We start from the raw sequence: 18,479 nt of genomic DNA, 5'->3' as shown, positions 1-18,479 counted from the left end.
TCTTGAAATGGAAAAAACCAGAGCTGACACACATGCAGACAGCAGGAGAGCTGGGACATTCCTGGGATAAGCAGATTCCTCTCTGCTCTGCACTCACTCGACTCATTGGCCACTTCCTCAGCCAGGTGCTGGGTTCCCTCCCAGCCCACAGCCGTGTCCTTTCCCCAAGCAACCCTTGTGCCTGTGAGGAACTCAACCTCCAGCCACACACCCAGCAAGGAAGACTTAGTAAATGACATTCCCACAGTGGTTCCAAGGCATCCTGTTTATTCACATGCACTTTGGGTTCATTGTTTTGCAGCAGCATCCACCAGCAATTAATGCAGAAATAATCTCTGCAGAAAACTCCTTAGAGAATCCCTCTCAGAGCAGGCAGAAAGAGGCCTTAGACTGACAGATCTGTGAGTAGGAGAGAGCAGGATTCTTAGTTCTCACTTGTATCTCTTCCACCAAGTTGCTCACTCAGGTTTCTCTCCTTTTGTAGCAGGATTGTTCTCTTGTAGCAGAATTGTTCCCCTCTTGAAGAGCCCTGGGATTTTCTCAACTGTGCCAGCCCTGATGTGTCCAACCTGGCTCAAAATGGGATGAAGAAATTTGGATTTGGAACTAGGGTTAGCTGGAGTTCAAACCTCAGCACTGCAAACCTCTTGGTTTTGCTGTAAACTGAGCTCAAGCCTGGAGGGGTCTTGTCCTGTTGGCTCTTTCCATAGGGCTTTGTGCAGTCACTCTTTGTGCAAGTCACCCCTTGGGCCATCTCCCACCCATCCAGTGCCCAAGATACCAGAAGATGATTTTCTAAGCCTGACTGAGGTCTGGTTTTCCTCCTGGCAGCCTGACACCAAGATCTTCTCTTTGACAGCCCTGCTAAGCATTGTAAGTGTGGAGGGGACTTTTCAGGACTTCCTTTGCAAGCTCTCAGTCATTTTCGGAGCTTCTTAAAACTGCTGAGATTAAAGAGTCAGCCAGTTGCTCCGGGCCCTTTTTGTCCCTCTCCATGCAATCCCCTTCATCCTTCTTCTGGCAGGACACAGGGGGGTCTGGCAGCACTGTCCCCCCCAGGGTGCAGGATCTGGCTGTCCCCACCATGTGCACAGGGGGCTGTGGGCACCCCTGACTCCCACCCACCCAGGGTTCACTGCTGTGAATTTGGGGGCCATTCCCGTGTGTGACTGCAGCACTGTGGTGGGCTGCCTTTGCCTCCTCTCAAAGCCAGGGTTTAAGCTGCCACGTATATAAAGATATCCCAGTCATAATTATCTTCCTGGCACTGTCATTTGTCTAAGGCCTTAGAAGAGGTCTTAGCTTCAGGCTGCAGTGAAGAGCACTAAGGAATTGCCACGTTGTCAGTTAGAAAAGAGGTGGTTTCTTTTCTTTTCTTTTTTTTTTTTTTCCTCTCTAAAATTTTTTCCAGATGTCTTTTTTTTTTTTTTTTCCTTAGGAGAAGTACCAGCAGCTGTATGATTTCAATGCAAGCCGTGACTAATCCAGCACAGAGAGCATTCAACGAGAACATTCAACTCCACGGGGTGTGAATCAAGCACATGAAACTTTTGCTTAGGGGATGTGTGACCTCTGGAGCCAGACTGGACCTAGGAGTGGCACTGAGCTGCATGTGGGAGCTGTGGACACTTGTGGTGGGAGGAGAAGATGCTTGAGATGCCACAGGTGGCTGGTTGCATTAGAAGGGCCTATGAGGTCTTAGACCCCATCAAAAAGCTGGCATCCACAGGGACCAGAAAGGGTTGAATGTGGTATTTATGGATGCCTCAGTGAGAGCTATAAGCATCCACATATCAGCAGTCAGGGACAGCTTTTAAGTGTTGTGTAGCTGAGTAAAGAACGGGCTTAGGAAGACTTTGCTCCCTGTTCTTTGCTACCAGCCTCATCACAGAGATGGAACATCACACAGGAAAGTGATGATGGTTTCTCACAGAGCCCTCCCTTACCTTTTCCCTCCTCTTTCCCTTTCTGTTTTGTTTCTATCCTGTTTCTTGTTGGCTGTATGGATGTTTAGTCTTACATTTGGTTTTTTCACAGGCAGCATAAGTGCTGTGAGGCTGGATGAGGGGTGAGCTGATAAAGAATCACAAATCACAAGTAAACAGGCATCCTACAGAGCAAGGAGCCAGCACAGCCTGTCTGGTTGGGACAGGCCAGTTCCGATGTTGACATCTAAATCCTCAGCAATATCAGTAGGAAGAGTTAAGCATCCAGAGAGATGTCTCAGCCCCTCTCAAAGATAGGATGTAATCACCAGGAGTGAACCCAAAACCCAGGCAATGAAGACAAAACAAAATGTTGCATTTTGTTCTGCTCTTGGGTGTCCTTCACCCAGCATCTGCAATCAGACTGCTGGAGCCCAGATGACTTGTTCTCAGCCCTGCTGGCCAGACAAGCCAGCACCATTCCAGCAGCCCCTGGAGAGCAGCCTTGGCCAGGGTGAGGGTTGGTGCCACAGGTGGATCACAAGCTGTAAAGAGCTGGACTATCTGCAGTACTCAGGAGAGCCCTGTAAGTCATGGAGATACTACTCAGGATTACCCGAATTCCAGCAAGCTCAAAGTATCATAGATTCATTGAATCATTCTGGTTGGAAAAGAACTTTAAGATCACCAACTTCAACTATTAACCCAGCACTACCAAAGCCACCACAAAACCATGTTCCTAAGCCACATAGCTACACAGCTTCTAAATACCTCCAGGGATGGTTACCCCACCACTGCTCTGGGCAGCCTGTTCCAGTTCCTGACAAATCCTTTCTTAAAGAAAGTTTTCCTTGACAGCCTTTCTTTTGAGCTGCTGATTTTACTTTGCAATGCAGTGCCATGGCTATGTGGGTGCATAAAGTCCTGTTGTCTGGTTCTGCCAGGGGAGCAGATGAACCTTAAATCCTCTCAATCATGGTGAGATTCAAGGAGATAGGAGCTGGGATTTCACTCTGAGGAGGAACAGAGAACAGAAGGGAAAAGAGAGATGCAACTTCAAGCAGCCTTACTGTTTGACTCCCTCTGGCTGGGCAGCAGTTCCAGCTCAGATACAATCTGTAAGGTCAAAATACTTAAGTGATGTCTGAGGAGACCACAAGATTCAACCAAATGACAGTTTTGGCTGAGGGATTTGCTCAATCAGTGCAGATCTGCTGGACAATAACCCCAGCAGATCAGTTTGCTGAGGATCACATCTACCAACCCAGCATTTCTCTGCCTATTTGGAAAACATTTCAGACATGTCATAACTCTCCACATTCGCTGGATCATTCTTTCCTCTCCATCCCCACAATGCAATCCCAGATGGTAGCAGTGTTAAGAGAGAGGTCAGAGAACTGAGGGCTCTCCTGCCTTATCTGCATCCCTTTGCAGATGGGAAACACCAGTTCAGGGACCAAACTACCCCATTGTGAAATTACAACATTTAACATTTTAATTGCAGTAGGCCAAGGTACTCGGAGGTGCACAAAGAAGCAAAGAGGTGGCATTTTCCCCTCCTCCCCCCCTGCTGCTGGTCAGAGAGAGCCAGAGAGCTGACAAACTCATTGCAGCAGTGCAGGCAGCTGCTGTGACAATGACTCTGCTGGGAAGGTTGCACTGGGGGGTGATCTGTCCCTGCAAGAGCCCCCCTTGATCTCCAGCCCAGCTTGATTTCTCTGGTCTATCCTTTGGACCCAGGCTATGCCTCAGCCCGTCTTTCGGGGTGGGGAGGAGGGGATGGAGGGTGGGACTGCCCACTGGAGATCGAGGGAGAGGAAGAGACCGATTTGGAAAGATAGCGAGGAGGAGGAGAGGCAGCAGGAAACCCAGCCCACCCTTTGGCTTCCTCCTGCCTCCTTCTAAAACCTGCAGATTCCTCCAGCCCGTCCAAGCGCTTGAAGTTTCCTCAGCCCTGCGGCCGGGACTTCGAGGTATGGCCCGAGACCTTCGCGTTTTCCTTTGCTTTGCTGGTCATCCCGGCGCAGGGGTCCCCATAGCCCCACTCGTGGGTGTCCCTGGCAGGGAGCCGCTCTCCCGACCCGTGGGGTGCGGCCGGTGCTCGGCAATCACCCGGGGTCCCACAGCATCCACCCCCCACTCCCAGAGATGCGTTTGGAGACCTCTCCTGACTTCTCTTTCTCCTCTTTGCAGCATCCCCGCTCCTAAGCTGAGTCTGTCGCTGTATTTCACTGCCAGCTTACCCGCTTTAACACTTAGGTGACATCTGACTGTAAGGCTTTAACCTGCCGTAATTTTTCTCTCTCCTTCCCGTTTCCCGTCCGCGTTGTGAGTTGTGGGGTATTTCCCTAGCGAGATGCATGAGACCAACATTTGAGCACCTCAAACCCAGCTGCAGAGCAAATCAGATCCAGTTACAAACCAGCCGCAATTACACTCAGCTTGAGGTGCGTTGGCAGGTGGTGTTTTACTCACCAGAATATCTAGAGGAAGGACAAAAGAGCTGTCGGCTTCATGTCAGCTTTTTTCTTTGCCTTTTTTTTTTTCCCTCTCTGTTCAGCCGCTCTTATTTCTCAAAACAAAACAAAACAAAAAAAGGCACTCAGCTTTTTGTTCGGAGCAAACTTTGAAACTGTTTCAAGTCCTGCTGCCCTGATTTGCTGAACTCCAGCTTGCCAGCTGTTAGAGAGACGGAGGCTGCAAGAGAGGAGAAACAAAGCTCTTTTAGGATGTTGGTTTGGGTTTGTTTGATTAGGTTTTTAAGTTTTAAGAAAGAACCTAGGCTCAGTGAGGCACAATTGTAGGTCCAGGCAGAAAATCCGAGGCTTCCTTTAAAGGCAGCCTCTGTCCTTCTCGTCCCGGTGACGTGCCTGGCAGCCTAACTCTGCTCTTTGTGTCCCTCATCTTAGCAAGCTCCGCTCTGCTGCATCCAGCCAAGGAAAGGAAACTGAACAGGATGGGGCTGAATTCCCACCCAAACCAAAAGGCAACGGTTTCAAGTCGGAGTGAGATCGGGAGCATCGGGAAGCCGCCCTTGTTTCCAGCTCTCCGTTAGTACCGACTTGAAACCGCTTCAAAAACTCAGCAACCCTCCAAAAGGACAAAAGTAAATCCCAGCCGTTTGTTAGGGTCGATCGGGAGAGTTTTGAGTGGAAATAAAAGGCTGTCGCGTTCTGCCCAGCAGTTAAAGCCAAGCTATTGTCTGCCACATAGGCAAGAGCGGGGATGCGGGCGGTGTCGGGAGGGGGAAGAGCAGAAATAAACTTTTCAAACTTTTTTTGTCAAGCCCCTCCTTTCCCAGCCCTCTGCTCTTCCATGACTCAGCCCCAGAGGAATGTCGGCTCCCATGGAAACCCTTTCTGGGTCCTCTGGTCGGAGGGATGTCGGGGCTGTTATCGCTGAAGCGGCCGTGGTAGGGCGAGTCGAGGGAATGCTTTGGAGATGGTTTGCATTTTTGCAGAATGTTTAGCGGACAGTTTCTTCTCCCTCTCCTTTGTGGAGCTGTGCGAGATCAGTTTGCTGTAACCCCCGGGAGCCAGAGGGACCGCTTGCACCTGGCACGGAAGTATCCAGGCTGCCTTTGGCACTGCCTCACATTCAGTCCCAACAAAAGGAAAACCTTAGGCAGGACAGCAAAATGCTGAATCGCCTGTCCTTTCCACTGAGCTGTGCCAAGGACTCATCTGTGAACCCCTGCATGCAACCCAGGTCTCACCCAGGCACTTTTCTTGGCGCTCTGCAGCACGGCCCAGATATGTAGGGACCTGTTCAGCAGGAGCCTGATGGGGACTTACGCAGGCAGCTCTGACTTCAAACACAATCTTAACCTTGGAGTGTCTGGTTTAGTAAAGCTCAGAGGGTCTTGCTTGCAGAGGAATGTCAGAGCCAGAGTCACAGCCCTGGCATTATGCCTCTGTGCTGACTACAATTGATCACCCATCTGTACCTTGAAAACTATGTCCTAGGGTGAGGTTTGTAAACAGAAGCTTTTTCCTAGGCTGGTCCTACCTTTACAATTCAGCCTGAGGTGTTGGGGCATGTCAAAGCCTGCAGAGCCTTGGAAGAGCAATGAGCAAACCACGAGTGGGTGCTGCAGTCCCTCTGCTTGAGCTGGCTGCCTCTCACGTGGCTGGGCTGGGGTGCAGGGGGGACCTTAGATGTGGGAGGATTTTTGTCCAGCACTGACCTTCTCTTGCTCTTGGCTGCTGGTGATAGGAGGTGGCAGTGGGACCCCTGGCCTGGGTAACAGTGGAGGCAGCTGGGGTTACCCCAGTGGCCCCAGGGAGCAGCTGTCAAAGTGGCCAGGCAGAGACTCCTCCCCAGCTAACGTGGCATCTCCAAGGGCTTATGCAATCCTGGCCAGGGCCGCCCTACATGGGCCACGCTCCACCACCCATGGAGTCTTCTCCTGAGGTTTTGCCTGCCTGGCCCTTGTGCCACGCCAGCCTGAAAATGTCCCCACACTGGGTGGAGGGGATACAAGAGAGATCAAACAGACCCCAGGAACCCAGGCACTCCTCTGTGCATCACTGTGGAATGTTTTCCCCAGCAGAATAAACTTAATATGATGCTACAGGATTGGGGGAGGTTGGTAAAGAGGTTGCCAGAGTAGCTAGCTTTGAATTTACGAAGGTGCAGAGAGTCAGTCTCAGACTTCTCTATACCTCATGGCTCTCCTCTTGGCTGCATGGCTGCAAAATACAACAAGCAGCCAGCACTGAGGGATACCCTGGGCCCCACTGGAAAGGGAGCCACAGGGCTGTGCTTACACAGTGACTGGGAGCTGAAGTCCCCATTAGGGTGTAAGGGGCATCAACCATTACAAAGGCAGCGCAGGCTTGGGATCCTGTAGCCCATGGGTGCCAAGCTGCCTCCTCCATCCTCAGCAGGCAGGAAGGCAGGCGTGCCACAAGGGTGGTGACCTTGGAGGCTTGGCTTGGCTTCTCTCCTCTTCTTCTCTCCTCTTGTGTTCAGCTGCTCTCTCTGCCCAGGAACTGCTGGGTTCTGTTGATTCCTACAGGATACAGAAGGGCCTAAGTCCCTGCTTGCTAAAATCCTCTGTCCAGAATCACCTCCTGCTGCTCCCATGCTCTGTCCCTCTGCCCTCCATGAGGCTCTTGCAGAGTGATCTCAGTCATTCCCAGTGCCGGGCCCTTTGCAGGGATCCTCCCTGGACAATAAGTTTGCAATATGGCCCAGCTGCCATCTCCAAATGCATCCTCTTGGACAGCAGGATCATGGTAGGCACACAGACTTGCATCAATGATTGGCACAGTGGGCCAGGCTCTTATGCCTGAGCAGCTCTATGTGCAGGGCTCCTGAGCTGTTATTTCAGGACTTTTGGACACTGAGCATTCAGGAAAGACCATTCCTTTGCGAAACAGCCAAGGGCTAACAGACGCTGCAATGTCCTCTGTGCACAGGCTCTGCCTCCAGGAGGATGTTGTTTTTCAAATAAATTTGTTTTCCCATCTCCGGCATGAGACAGCTCTGCAGAGCTTGTTTGATCAGACGCTTTCATGCTCCTTCTTCCTCCAAACACAACACTGGCAGCTCTGGCTGTCTGCTGGCTCCTCGTAAGCATGTAATTCCCTGATCCCAGCTTTGCTGCATGCCCAGACTTTGAAATTCAGGTGTTGGTTTGTTTGTTTTTTTTTTTTTTGGAGGCTGAGGAAATGATCCGAGAGGGCCTTGGTCTGAGGTTGGGTTTTTCTTAATGCCATCTTCCACGTTTACATGCAGTGCCCTTTCCTCCAGGCAGGCCACTGCCCTGCTTCTGCCCAACAAGCATCACTGAACCTCCGAGCATCTTCCAAAACAAACAAGCCCACTGGGAGAAGCCCAGGAGGAGCCTTTACAAGCCAGGGAATAGCAGCAAGGGAGGAGACAGCCAGATTCACCAGTATTTTTCCACATCTTCCCCCCAAACTACCTCTTCAGAAGCAAAGAACCAGTGATGTCTCCTGACAAATGCAGGGAGAGATCCCTGCCTCCGGAGCAGGCAAAAGCAAGGGGACAGACAAGGTAGTGTGTATTGAGTAGGAGAGAAGGAAGCTGCTCAGTCACAGTCTCACCAGAGCAAACAGGCTCATCCACCACCCCCACAACCCCTTTCCCTCCAGGTTCTCCATCTCACCACTGCTGCCATCCCCACCACCCTATGCTCCCAACCCTCCATGCCCTGATACCTGTTCTGCACGGAACCCAGCTGGGCCTGGGTGAGCCTCTGAGTTTGGAAAGAGGATTTCTGCCTCTGCATGGCTGAACTTTCCTAAAGAGGAAGACCACCCCAGCCCAGCCAGTGCCCTGGCAGCACAGCACTGGTATGGGTCTCTACCCAGAGAGCTGCCATGCAGGGGGAGGAAGGGAAAGGATGCACAGCCAAATCAGAAATCCTACATGCTTGCTGGGAGAGAAGACACCTTGTCCAACCCTTTCTGTCCCAGTGAAGCCATCCACCCACCCAGCCCTGGGGCAGGCAGGTGGAGAGGAAGGGAGAGAGCGGAAGCCTTGGCAGAGGGACAAGTGCCCTGGCTGGCAGGAGACAAACAGGGGGTGTTTTGGGCGGAAGGGAGCAGGCAGCCCTTACTGTCAGGAGCAGGATGCCACCAGCATATTAAGCAGCCAGCTGAGCTCCTCTCTGCCCTCACACAGAGGGGCTCAATCCTGCCAAACAGGAACTAGGAGGGGGGACACACAGACAGGGTGATTTCACCAGCTGCGCTCTGCTCCTGGCTCACATTGTGGCCAGTGTTAGCTGGGCTGCCTGGATCATTCATCCTACAACAGCCACTTGGGGAGGGTGTAAAAAGGTGTTCCTGGCCGAACACAATCCCAAAACATCCTGGATCCCTCAGACCCAGCCTGGGGACACTCAGGTCTGAGAAGGAAAGGGAAAAACTATAAAAGAGACCCTAACATTTGGGGGTGCTGGGAACGGGGGACTGGTCCATGCTACCCCTAGAGATGTCTTGTGTCCATGTGAGAAGAGGTTTTCTACAAGACTTAATTCTTAATTCCATCTCACTGTCTCTCTGTTCTTTCCTCCCCTTCCTCCACTTTCATTTTCCCTCTGACAAATAAAATGGGAGTTTCATTGTCTCTACCCAGGACTCATATCATGGGGTTTTGACATGAAAAATGTTTTCTTTTGGTTCAGAAAACTCCCGTGAAGGACAGGGGAGCTGCCATTTTGACTGCAGTTTTTCTAAAGGCATCCAAGGAAAGCAACAGAAACCTAAACCCCCGCAGTCCCATTTTGCAAAATCAAAAGAATTTTTCTTGGAAACATGATGTGGTTTAAGGTTTCAGCTAAAAAGGACACCATATGGGGCTGTAATATCAAACAGAAGAGGCGGGGAACAAAGAGAACTTCTTTTTCTAAGTGTAGGGCTGCCGACCATGAGCTCATGCAGGATCCCAGCAGCACACAGCAGCCTCCTTCCTCATCCCTCCTTTTTCTCTCTTTTATTCAGGGGTTGCTGAAAGATGAGGGCCTGGATTTTTTTCCTTCTCTGCCTGGCAGGCAAAGCCCTGGCAGCTCCGGTAAGTAAGAGCCAACAGAGCCTCTCTGCTGTCAGAACTGTCTGTCCAACGTATCTGGTGGGGATTATCTTTTAAAATAAAAAAACCCCAAAGCTATTGGGGTAGTGGAGGGAGACAAAAGCAGTGGATCACCCCCTTGGGATTGTACCCCCTTGCCCTCCAGCTCATGGTCCTTTTTCCTTTCAGCAGGAGGCTCTGCCTGATGAGACAGAGGTCATCGAAGACCCCACCACAGAGGTAGGTGACTCTCTGCTCCTCCTCAGCATCCTTGCCTTGCAGCACCCACCACCCTGGGAAGAGCATCCCAGAAGCAGGGGCAGTGAGGAGGCTGCTCTGCCCCTCAGGAATAGCCCTCAGCACAGACCCCTACCACCCACACTGACCTCTTTCGCAGGAGCCCGTGGGGGCCAACCCCGTCCAGGTGGAGGTGGGAGAGTTTGAGGAACCCACAGAAGATGTAGAGGAGATAGTTGCAGAGAGTAAGTTGCTTTTCCCTTGCCTTCCAGCAGGCAGAGACACCTTTCTTTCCCTGGTGGGGGAGCTTTAGCTACCCCAAACAATGAGGGATTTCTTTGGGAAGGGCTGTAGCAGAAGGACGATGCCAACCCAGCTGCACACCTAAAAGCAAAAGAAGTACATGACCTCTTCCCTCTCCATAACACAAGTTTTGCAACAGAAAAGCCACTGTGTTGTACGTCCACAGAACAGAGCCCAGGGTTAGTTCAAGAGCTAATATGGGCTTCTGGAGACCCTCACACCTTCCCCATGCAGGGACAGATGCTCAGGGCTGTCCCTGGTGAAGTCTCTGTCTTCCCTCCATGCTGAGATGCCCCAGGCAGGCTTGTGAGAGGTGAGGATGGGGCAGGCTCTGACTTTGCTCCCTGCACTCTCCCAGACCCCTGCCAGAACCACCACTGCAAGCATGGCAAGGTGTGTGAAGTGGATGACAACAACTCACCCATGTGCGTGTGCCAGGACCCTTCCAGCTGCCCAGCCACTGCCGGTGTCTTTGAGAAGGTGAGAGCAGAAGCTGTTTGCTGGAATTTGTGCGGGGAGGGACTTCACATGGGACACTGCCAGTGACAATGTGGGGGGACAGAGTCCAGGTAGCAGGTCCCCACATGGCCTCAGCTGTTGTTCACCCCAGGAAACAAGTGAAACTTGTCATTTGGAGGCTCTCCCAGGTGATGTCCCAGCAGGGCTCACACAGCATCTCCCCATCCTCTACAGGTCTGTGGTACCGACAACAAGACCTATGACTCCTCCTGCCATTTCTTTGCCACAAAATGCACCTTGGAGGGAACCAAGAAGGGACACAAGCTGCACCTGGACTACATTGGGCCTTGCAAATGTAAGTGCAACCATTCCCTTAGATAAAGGGACCCCTAACCTGAGCGCAGCCCCTCCACCCATGGGCTGAGGGAGAGCAAAGGTCCAGGCAGATGCCAGACCAAGGTGGGAGGATGCTGGGGCTGCATGTCCGGGTGCTGTGCTGACCTTTTTGTATGGCCTCCAGTCATCCCTGCCTGCCTGGACACAGAGCTGACTGAGTTCCCCCTGCGCATGAGGGACTGGCTGAAGAACGTGCTCATCACCCTGTACGAGCGCGATGAGGACAACAACCTGCTGACCGAGAAGCAGAAGCTCAAGGTGAGGGGTTCAGGGAGCTGATTCTACCCGTGGAGCTCAGCACACATGGGAAGCCTGTCCAGAACAACTTCTAGACACCTCATGTAAAGCTCCTTCCAAGGTCTCCCCTGTTGACAAGCTCTACCTGGCCTCTCCTATGACAGGTGAAGAAGATCCATGAGAACGAGAAGCGCCTGGAGGCTGGTGACCACACTGTGGAGCTGCTGGCCCGTGACTTTGAGAAGAACTACAACATGTACATCTTCCCCGTGCACTGGCAGTTTGGGCAGCTGGACCAGCACCCCATCGATGGGTGAGTGTTGGTAGAGCAGGATGAAGGCCCTGCCAGGACCCCTTCCTGCCCAAGGACCAGGGGGATTTGGGGACAGAAGATGTCAAGGCTAGAGATGTGATACAAGTGGGTGGCTGGTGGCAGAAGCAAAGGCAAAAGGCACACATCTGGCAGACTGGAGCAAACTAGACTGGGGTAGAGGCAGGTGTTTTTCTGCAAAACAGCAATTCTGCAGTGACAGGGGCCTCCCCCAGCTGCTCCCATCTCCCTTGTGTGGAGTTTGTCTTCTCAGATTTACTGCTGTATGATAGTTCCCTAAAATACCTTTCTACAAAGGCTCTGGGATCACTTCAGCAGCTGAAACAGCAGCTGCTGGCTTAGCTGTGAGCTGGGTGTGAGAGCAATCACACACTGGGACATGTGGAGGGGACCCCCCCAGCTGCCACCTACTTTGTGACTAGCACAGCAGACACCAGTCCTTGACCTTCACGACACCCGGTGGATACTGGGGGGGCACTGGCACAGCAGTGAAGCCACCAGAGAGCTGGGGCCAGCATCTCGCCCTGCACTGGCTCCTTCACCCAGCAGAGCAGCAGGAGGGTGCCTGGAGGTGGTGAACAACACATTGACCACAGGGTCACCTCTGTAGGTACCTGTCCCACACCGAGCTGGCCCCGCTCCGTGCCCCCCTCATCCCCATGGAGCACTGCACCACCCGCTTCTTCGAGGCTTGTGACCTGGACAACGACAAATACATTGCCCTGGAGGAGTGGGCCAGCTGCTTCGGCATTAAGGAGCGTAAGTACTGAGTAGGAGACACCAAAAAACACCCCAAGAGCTTCCACTGGGGATGAAGCAATGCATTAGAGGTGGTCCTGAGGAGGCAAAAGCAGGGAGAGGGGATCCCAGGAGCACTGGGATCCTGGCAGCATCTACCTCCTAACCTGATCTCTCTCTTTTCCTTCCACAGAGGACATAGACAAGGACCTCGTCATCTAAACCCCCAGCTTCCTTCTTTGCTGCCAACTTTGTCTTGTTTTAACCTTGCCCCTTCCTTCGGGTTTTGAACTGCTTTTGTTCTATTTTGGTTTCGGTTTGTTTTTTTTTCCCTGGGAACAAGGTGCTAATATAGATCTAAACATACGTAGTAATGGTGCTAAGAGAAATAACAGTCCTCGTTCGTAGCCTAGTCTGTTACCACTAGATTACTCACTTGGCTGTTTCCACACACTCTTTACCAACCCTTTTGCTCTCCAACAAGTCTTTACCATTGACTGACCCTGTTCCTGTCCCAAATACCCGCTCCATCTTGGTATCCACTTCTCTTAACTTCTTACTAACAGCACGTTCTCAGACACCTCAGCACAGACACAAAGAGCTCTCAGCTGATTCACCACCCCAGTTACCAACCACCAGCAAGGGAAGGCAGAGCCAGAGGATGTAGGAGGATTGGGTTTTTCGAGCAGTGCAGCTGAGGATGACATTGTGGTCACCCAGCTCATGTTAGAGGGGGATGGAGAGGGGGTGAGGAAGACAGAGTGGCAGGATTTTGTTTTCCCCTTTTTTTTTTTTTGTTGGTTTGTTTTGTTTTGTTTTTCTTTCAAATCCCAGGGCCTGAATTTGACAATCATTGGGCACAAAAATAAAGGGCTAGTCAAGCAAACAAGTCAGAAAAGCGCACAAAATTTAAAACAAATAAAATGAGACGCACCCCATCCTGTAAAATCCCCTCAAAAAATAAAGGTTTGAAAGTGCTACGTGGTTTTACCATCACTCAGTGACCATACTGCTGTTGTGTTTTCTGTGCTGCCAAGGGAGATTGGGGGCAGCCACTTGTTCCCCAGGGTGGAACCCTGCTGTTGTGATTCTGCTGTACCTGAGATAAAGCTCTTGGCTCTCCCCAAATCACAGTGCTATTGAGCACTTCCCACCTGTGCCCTGGCTGTGTTTAAATGCCAGCCCTGCTCTCCCAGAGAAGCTCTGTTGGGCTTGGAAGGGACAGTTCTGCTTAGAAGAGGGGTGCTTGCTGCATGCTCAAGGACAAGCCTGTAGTATTTTTTTTTCTGTTGAGGATTTTGAGGTTTAAGTAATGGGTGGGAGGGAAGGGAGAAGGTATTTGGATTTTGCTTTGTAGAGAGGGTCTTGACAAGAGCGAAGGAATGGTTAAATCTCACAGGCTGAGGACATTTTTTTTTTTTTTTTTTGTACTTCTGAATGTTCCCTGTGCCTTATATTATTAAATCCCTGCCACAGTGTGAGCAACCTAATGAGTGTCTGTAATAAAAAATACTGTTTTGAAACACTGACAATAAACAAGCTTGCAATGTTCCTCTGTTTCATCCCATCCTGAAGCACACACTCTGGCAACCCCATGCACACAGGGGTCACACAGGCACCACAGCCCCAGGGAAAGGGTTGGGAAGAGGTGAACCAAGGTGCTTCTGCCAGCCCACAAATGGACTTGTAGGGGGACACGGGATGGGTAATGCCTGGGCAGACAGAGCAGCCAGGGTCACTGCAGCAGCAAGCACAGAGACTCACAGGGCTCCAAGGCTCACTCTCTCATGAGCAATAAAATCCCTGGGAAAGACGAAAAAGTGCAAGAATAGAAAATAAACACTGCCATTTGTACAGGCTAAAAATATCCGTGTTGCAAGGGCTCTGGGGAAGCTGAGAGGTCCTGCTGGGAACCCTATGAGCTGCAGGGTCAGCTCCTTCTTAGGGTCACTCCGGGCTGCAGAGCCCCGGGAAGGCCCCGCTGGGGGCAGTCACTCTGCAGCTTTGCCAGGCTGTTTGCACCCAGGGGGAGGGCCTGAGAGACCAGGCAAAGACTTTTCACAGCTGCCTTGAACCCCAGGCCTCATTCCCCCTGGCCATCGTTAAACCAGGGTTTCTCAGTGGAGACCCAGTGAATGCCCCCCACTGTCATGTGGCAGGCCTGGCACAGCAAGGGGCAATGCTGCCCAAACCCCATTTGCAAGGTCCAGCTGAGTGCAGCAGCCATCAGCTGCCAAACCAGCTCCAGAAGAACTGGTGAAAGAGGATTTTGGGTAGGGGGAAAGACAGGAAGACAGGCGAGGACTGGAGGAGATCTGCTGCCCTATGTAAACCTGCTTTCCAGTCGCTCCCTCTCAGCCAGAAACTCCTGCTCAGGCTCCCCCGCCAAGACACAGCCGCATTCCTTCCATCCTTCCAGCTCCAGCCCTCCCCGCCAGCACCACCAGACAGACTCCCAGCACAACTGAAGGCTTTCCAGACTTCCTCTCCTCTGCCTTCTCTCATGAAGAAACCATCTCTAAATCACAAGCTCAGGAAAGTCAGCTGACCCTCCACCAGGAGGGTCAGTTATCAGGGCTCAGGAAAGCCAACAGATCCATCTCTAAGGCCATGGCCCATCCCAGGGGAATAATGCCCCTGTCCCAGCAGTCTGGCAGAGCCCAAAGGACCTGACTCAGAACTATTACAAGTGCAGCTGTTCTAGCTTCAACTGAGCATCAAAGCCAGCTCAGGAGGTTGCAGCTGTATCTCCCTTAATCCTTCAGTGGTCACAGCCTGAAGTATCCAATTGCTGGAATTTCACTGCCTTGGAGCAAACGCCATGCATGGGGTTACATCAGGACTTGAGGAATAAGCTGTCCTTTTCAAGCATTCAGATCTAGATGGTCAGCAAGGGTGGAACAGAACAGCCCTTTCCCTGTTAGCCGAAATCGAGCCTCCCACTGCCTGCACAGCAGTCAAGAAACCCTCCTGTACTTTCCAAGTGGAAACTCTCCCTGTGGTTAGTGCTGACTGAGGGCACAGTTTGCAAACTTGAAAAAAAAGAAAACAGAAAAATAACAGAGAGATCTGGATCCAAAACAAGCCTGACATAACACGAGCTGACCCAAGTGCTGCAGTGCATCTGCAGGCAGAAGTGGTTAATTTTGCTGTAGTTATTCAGGGTAGCACAAAAGCAGCTCACTGAGCAGTGTCCTGCCTGCATTCAACAGAGAAAAGATGGGAAAGACAAAGATCCATGCAGAGGTAAGTGCCTTTCTGCCTGATGTCCTGACTCTTATGAAAGAAGGGTCCATTGGTCCTTGTCGGAGACAGTGCCAAGAATATCTCCAACTCTGCCCTGCTCCAGGCAGGTCTGATCTGCCCACATTCACTGTGGCTTTAAACCACCCGACTTCCAAAGCGGAGAAAGCTCAGTAAAAACAAGCCCAACCTCCAGGGAAGAGACGACACCAGGGCAAAACATTTCAGGGGATGAATTTCCTGGCTGCCGGCCTGAAGGAAGAGTAGGAGCGGGGCTGACACCCTTCTGCCCTCCCCCGAGTTGTGAGAGGCTCCTCCTCCTCCTCCTCCTCCTCACTCCCCGGGCCGAGCTCCATCCTTGACGCGGCGGCACCGGCGCGGAGCGGCCGGCGGGGGGAGCGGCAGGGCAGGGGATGGAGCCCGGCCCCGGGGGAGGCTGTGCCGGAGCAGAACCGGTGTCCGGGGCCAGGAGGGAGGGTTTGCACCTCCCCGGTTGGGGCAGGGGCTTCCGGGGCAGAGGGTGGCAGGAGGGATGGGTTCCCGCTGGCGTATCTCCTATCCCGGGGCCATTAGCAGCGAAACATCTCAGCAGATGCGGGATGAGACCCTGCAAAGCGAAGCCCTGGTCCCTTTCGGGGCGACATCCCTGCAATGCTCAGCCATCCCCTCTCACCCCACTAACGCCTGCCCGAGCCCTCCCAGCCTTTCTGGAGCACTTTTTAATCTAAAGAACACGACTGATCCCAGGCTTTATGTTTTGCTCACCAGTTTGCCTGTCTCGGTATAATTCCCTCTAATTTTTAAACCTACTGACTACGTTTCACTTAATTAGAGAGAGTATAAGCCCTGAAAGACCTCGTACTCCTCTAGGCTGCATGAAGACAGAGTGAGGACACACACAGATAGACAACTGCTTTGCTGCACTGTGATGCTGAAGTCCAAGAGGAGCTGAGTTAGGTCCAAGATGCTCTGGTGCTAAGGTAATTGCACAGTAGGTAATTATTTATGCTGAGGCCTATCCAGTTGCTGCAATAGCCATGGAAATGTTACATTATTTTCTATTTTTCATCCTACATAAACCATGGCCATCTCCCAATTAAGCCCATTTTCTGTCAGCATCAGTATTGTGCTTCCCAAAATCATAAAATCACAGTTTCTGTGATTCTTGAGAAATTATTCGCCCCAGGACACATATTTATGTGCATTCTCTGCATTTTTCTTAATTTCATATTCCTTTTGATCACTGCTTCAGTCAGACCTGAGAGACTCTACAAGTATCTTGTTATTTCTTGTCCAAACACCTCGCTGATCACCTTTACTGCCTGGGCTCTGGAGGCTTTGCTGCCATCAGCTACAAGGCCAAAATTCCCCCCACAGAAAGCCAAGCCTTACTGCAGTGGATGGCAGCCATGCCATGGCAGCAGTGCCCAGAGGGACACCCCTGGGGGCTTGTAGGACATTTCACAGCTGGAAGAAGCATAAAAACAACACAGAAGTCCTAGAATAAGCATCCAGTGTTGACATGGTAGAATCCCTCATGTGAAATGAGGGGTCTCCTGGAAAGCAAAGCCTCCTTTCTACCCCAACACTAATGTCTGCAGAAGAGCTGCTTCTGCTCAGAAGCACCTGAGCTGTGCATTGGCTGGAAACTGGGTTAATATCTGGGGCAAGTATCACCACATGTTTGCCATGCTCCCTCTTCCTGAAGCATCTGCTGTTGGGTGCAGAGATGAGTCAGGGCAGACCTTTGTTCTGACCCAGTCCTGCTGCTCTTCTGCACTAATTGCATCTGCAGTCATACCCTGTCTGCTTGGGCTTGAGCAGCAGGCTGCATCCTGCAGAATTCCTCTTGTTTCCTCTTGGACACTGTGCCCCTAATGAAATCCTCAACTTATCTACCATCAGATGCTCCGCTCTCACCTGGGATCCAGCTCCTGGTTTTAGCTTTGGTGTAGATTTTCATGCCCTTCAAAAATCCATTCCCTATTCTGAGTACTGCCCACATGCAGTCTCTTTGGTGAGCCTTCATCCTGCTCCACAGGAATAATTCCCTTTTGCTTTACAGCTTGCTCATTCAGGTTGGATGCTGGAGTATTTTACTGAACATGTCTTGTTTGCATCCTTTCTCCTTAGCCTGGCAGCTGGCACCTGATGAACTACCTGTGGCAAGAAGAAACATGCTGTAACAATCAGAGGGGAATCTAGAGGGCTCTGGTTCACTCCTCCTCAGAAACAGATGCCCATATTCCCTGCACATTAACCATAACAGACAGTCTGCATATACTGATGTTCTCAAGCCAGAGCTGGCATACTGCAGGCCTTGGCCGTGGCTGCTCTCCCCTGGAGATCCTGGCATGCTGGACTGGAAGGAGAATGAGGATAATATTCCCCCTCTGCATGTAAAGAACAAAGGGGAAGAAGACCATACTCCTCTCCTTGGCTGCCTCTCTACCTAAAAAACTGGCAGGGATTAAAGTTCTCTCCAAGCAGCTCACACCTGCACACGCCTGCCCATGCTGCTGCCCACACAGGCAAGCCCTCTGGGGAGGAGCAGGGTGGCAGTGCCAAGCAGCCCCCAGCACTCCCACACTGCCCTGCCCAGCACTCCTGCTCCCTCTCTTCCCAGACCCATCACCAGGGGCTCAAGCAGCTGAGGTGCCACGGCACTGAACCCCTGGCAGATCAAACCTTCCTCCTCTGGATGTTTTTCCTCCCCAGGGATGTCCCATCTTAGGTTTGAAAACCAAGAGTGAGATGAGGAGGAACTTCTCTGGAAAGGAGCTGTGATGGGAAGCCAGGGCTGCATCAGCAGCCAGCCCCCCTTGCACAGTCATCACTGGGTGCAAGCACCAAGCTCTGGGCTCTGCTGAGGGCTCCCCTTTTCCTCTCTGCTGGAGCTGTGGCTGCCTTTCCCTGCTTCTTGCCTCTAGCCGTGCCTTTAACATGTGTGGGCAAACCCAGGATCTTGAATGCAATTCGGTTCAAGGCAAAGATGTCGAGGCACGTTCTGTTCCAGAGAGAAGGAATGGTTGAATTGCTGGGGAAAGGCCAGACTTGGGCCCAAAGGT

General features: G+C 51.8%; 1 protein-coding gene across 2 annotated transcripts; it reads left to right on the top strand.

Moving 5' to 3' along the window:
* Positions 1 to 3,756: 3,756 nt before the first annotated feature.
* SPARC (secreted protein acidic and cysteine rich) lies at positions 3,757 to 13,704 on the top strand. Of its 2 annotated transcripts, none has more exons than XM_030459104.1 (10): positions 3,757 to 3,898; positions 9,401 to 9,470; positions 9,657 to 9,707; positions 9,865 to 9,949; positions 10,366 to 10,487; positions 10,701 to 10,821; positions 10,987 to 11,120; positions 11,264 to 11,412; positions 12,041 to 12,189; positions 12,362 to 13,704. In XM_030459104.1, exons 2-10 carry the CDS (start codon positions 9,414 to 9,416, stop codon positions 12,388 to 12,390), a joined length of 897 nt encoding a protein of 298 aa, XP_030314964.1. In that variant the 5' UTR covers positions 3,757 to 3,898; positions 9,401 to 9,413; the 3' UTR covers positions 12,391 to 13,704. The 2 variants fall into 2 exon arrangements, with proteins under 2 accessions (XP_030314964.1, XP_030314965.1); XM_030459105.1 differs by having other exon boundaries at positions 3,794 to 3,898; positions 9,660 to 9,707; positions 12,362 to 13,687.
* The last annotated feature ends 4,775 nt before the right edge of the window (positions 13,705 to 18,479 follow it).

The sequence above is a fragment of the Calypte anna genome, chromosome 13 (assembly GCF_003957555.1).
Source record: "Calypte anna isolate BGI_N300 chromosome 13, bCalAnn1_v1.p, whole genome shotgun sequence".
NCBI classification, from domain to species: Eukaryota; Metazoa; Chordata; class Aves; order Apodiformes; family Trochilidae; genus Calypte; species Calypte anna.
Note: the sequence above shows the minus strand (reverse complement) of the source record. Positions and strands in the feature narration are given on the sequence as shown.

Coding starts and splice junctions, on each gene's coding strand:
- SPARC (XM_030459104.1), top strand. CDS start 9,414: ATGAGGGCCTGGATTTTTTTCCTTCTCTGCCTGGCAGGCAAAGCCCTG. Junction 9,950..10,365: donor AGAGGAGATAGTTGCAGAGA/GTAAGTTGCTTT, acceptor GCACTCTCCCAG/ACCCCTGCCAGAACCACCAC. Junction 11,413..12,040: donor GACCAGCACCCCATCGATGG/GTGAGTGTTGGT, acceptor TCACCTCTGTAG/GTACCTGTCCCACACCGAGC.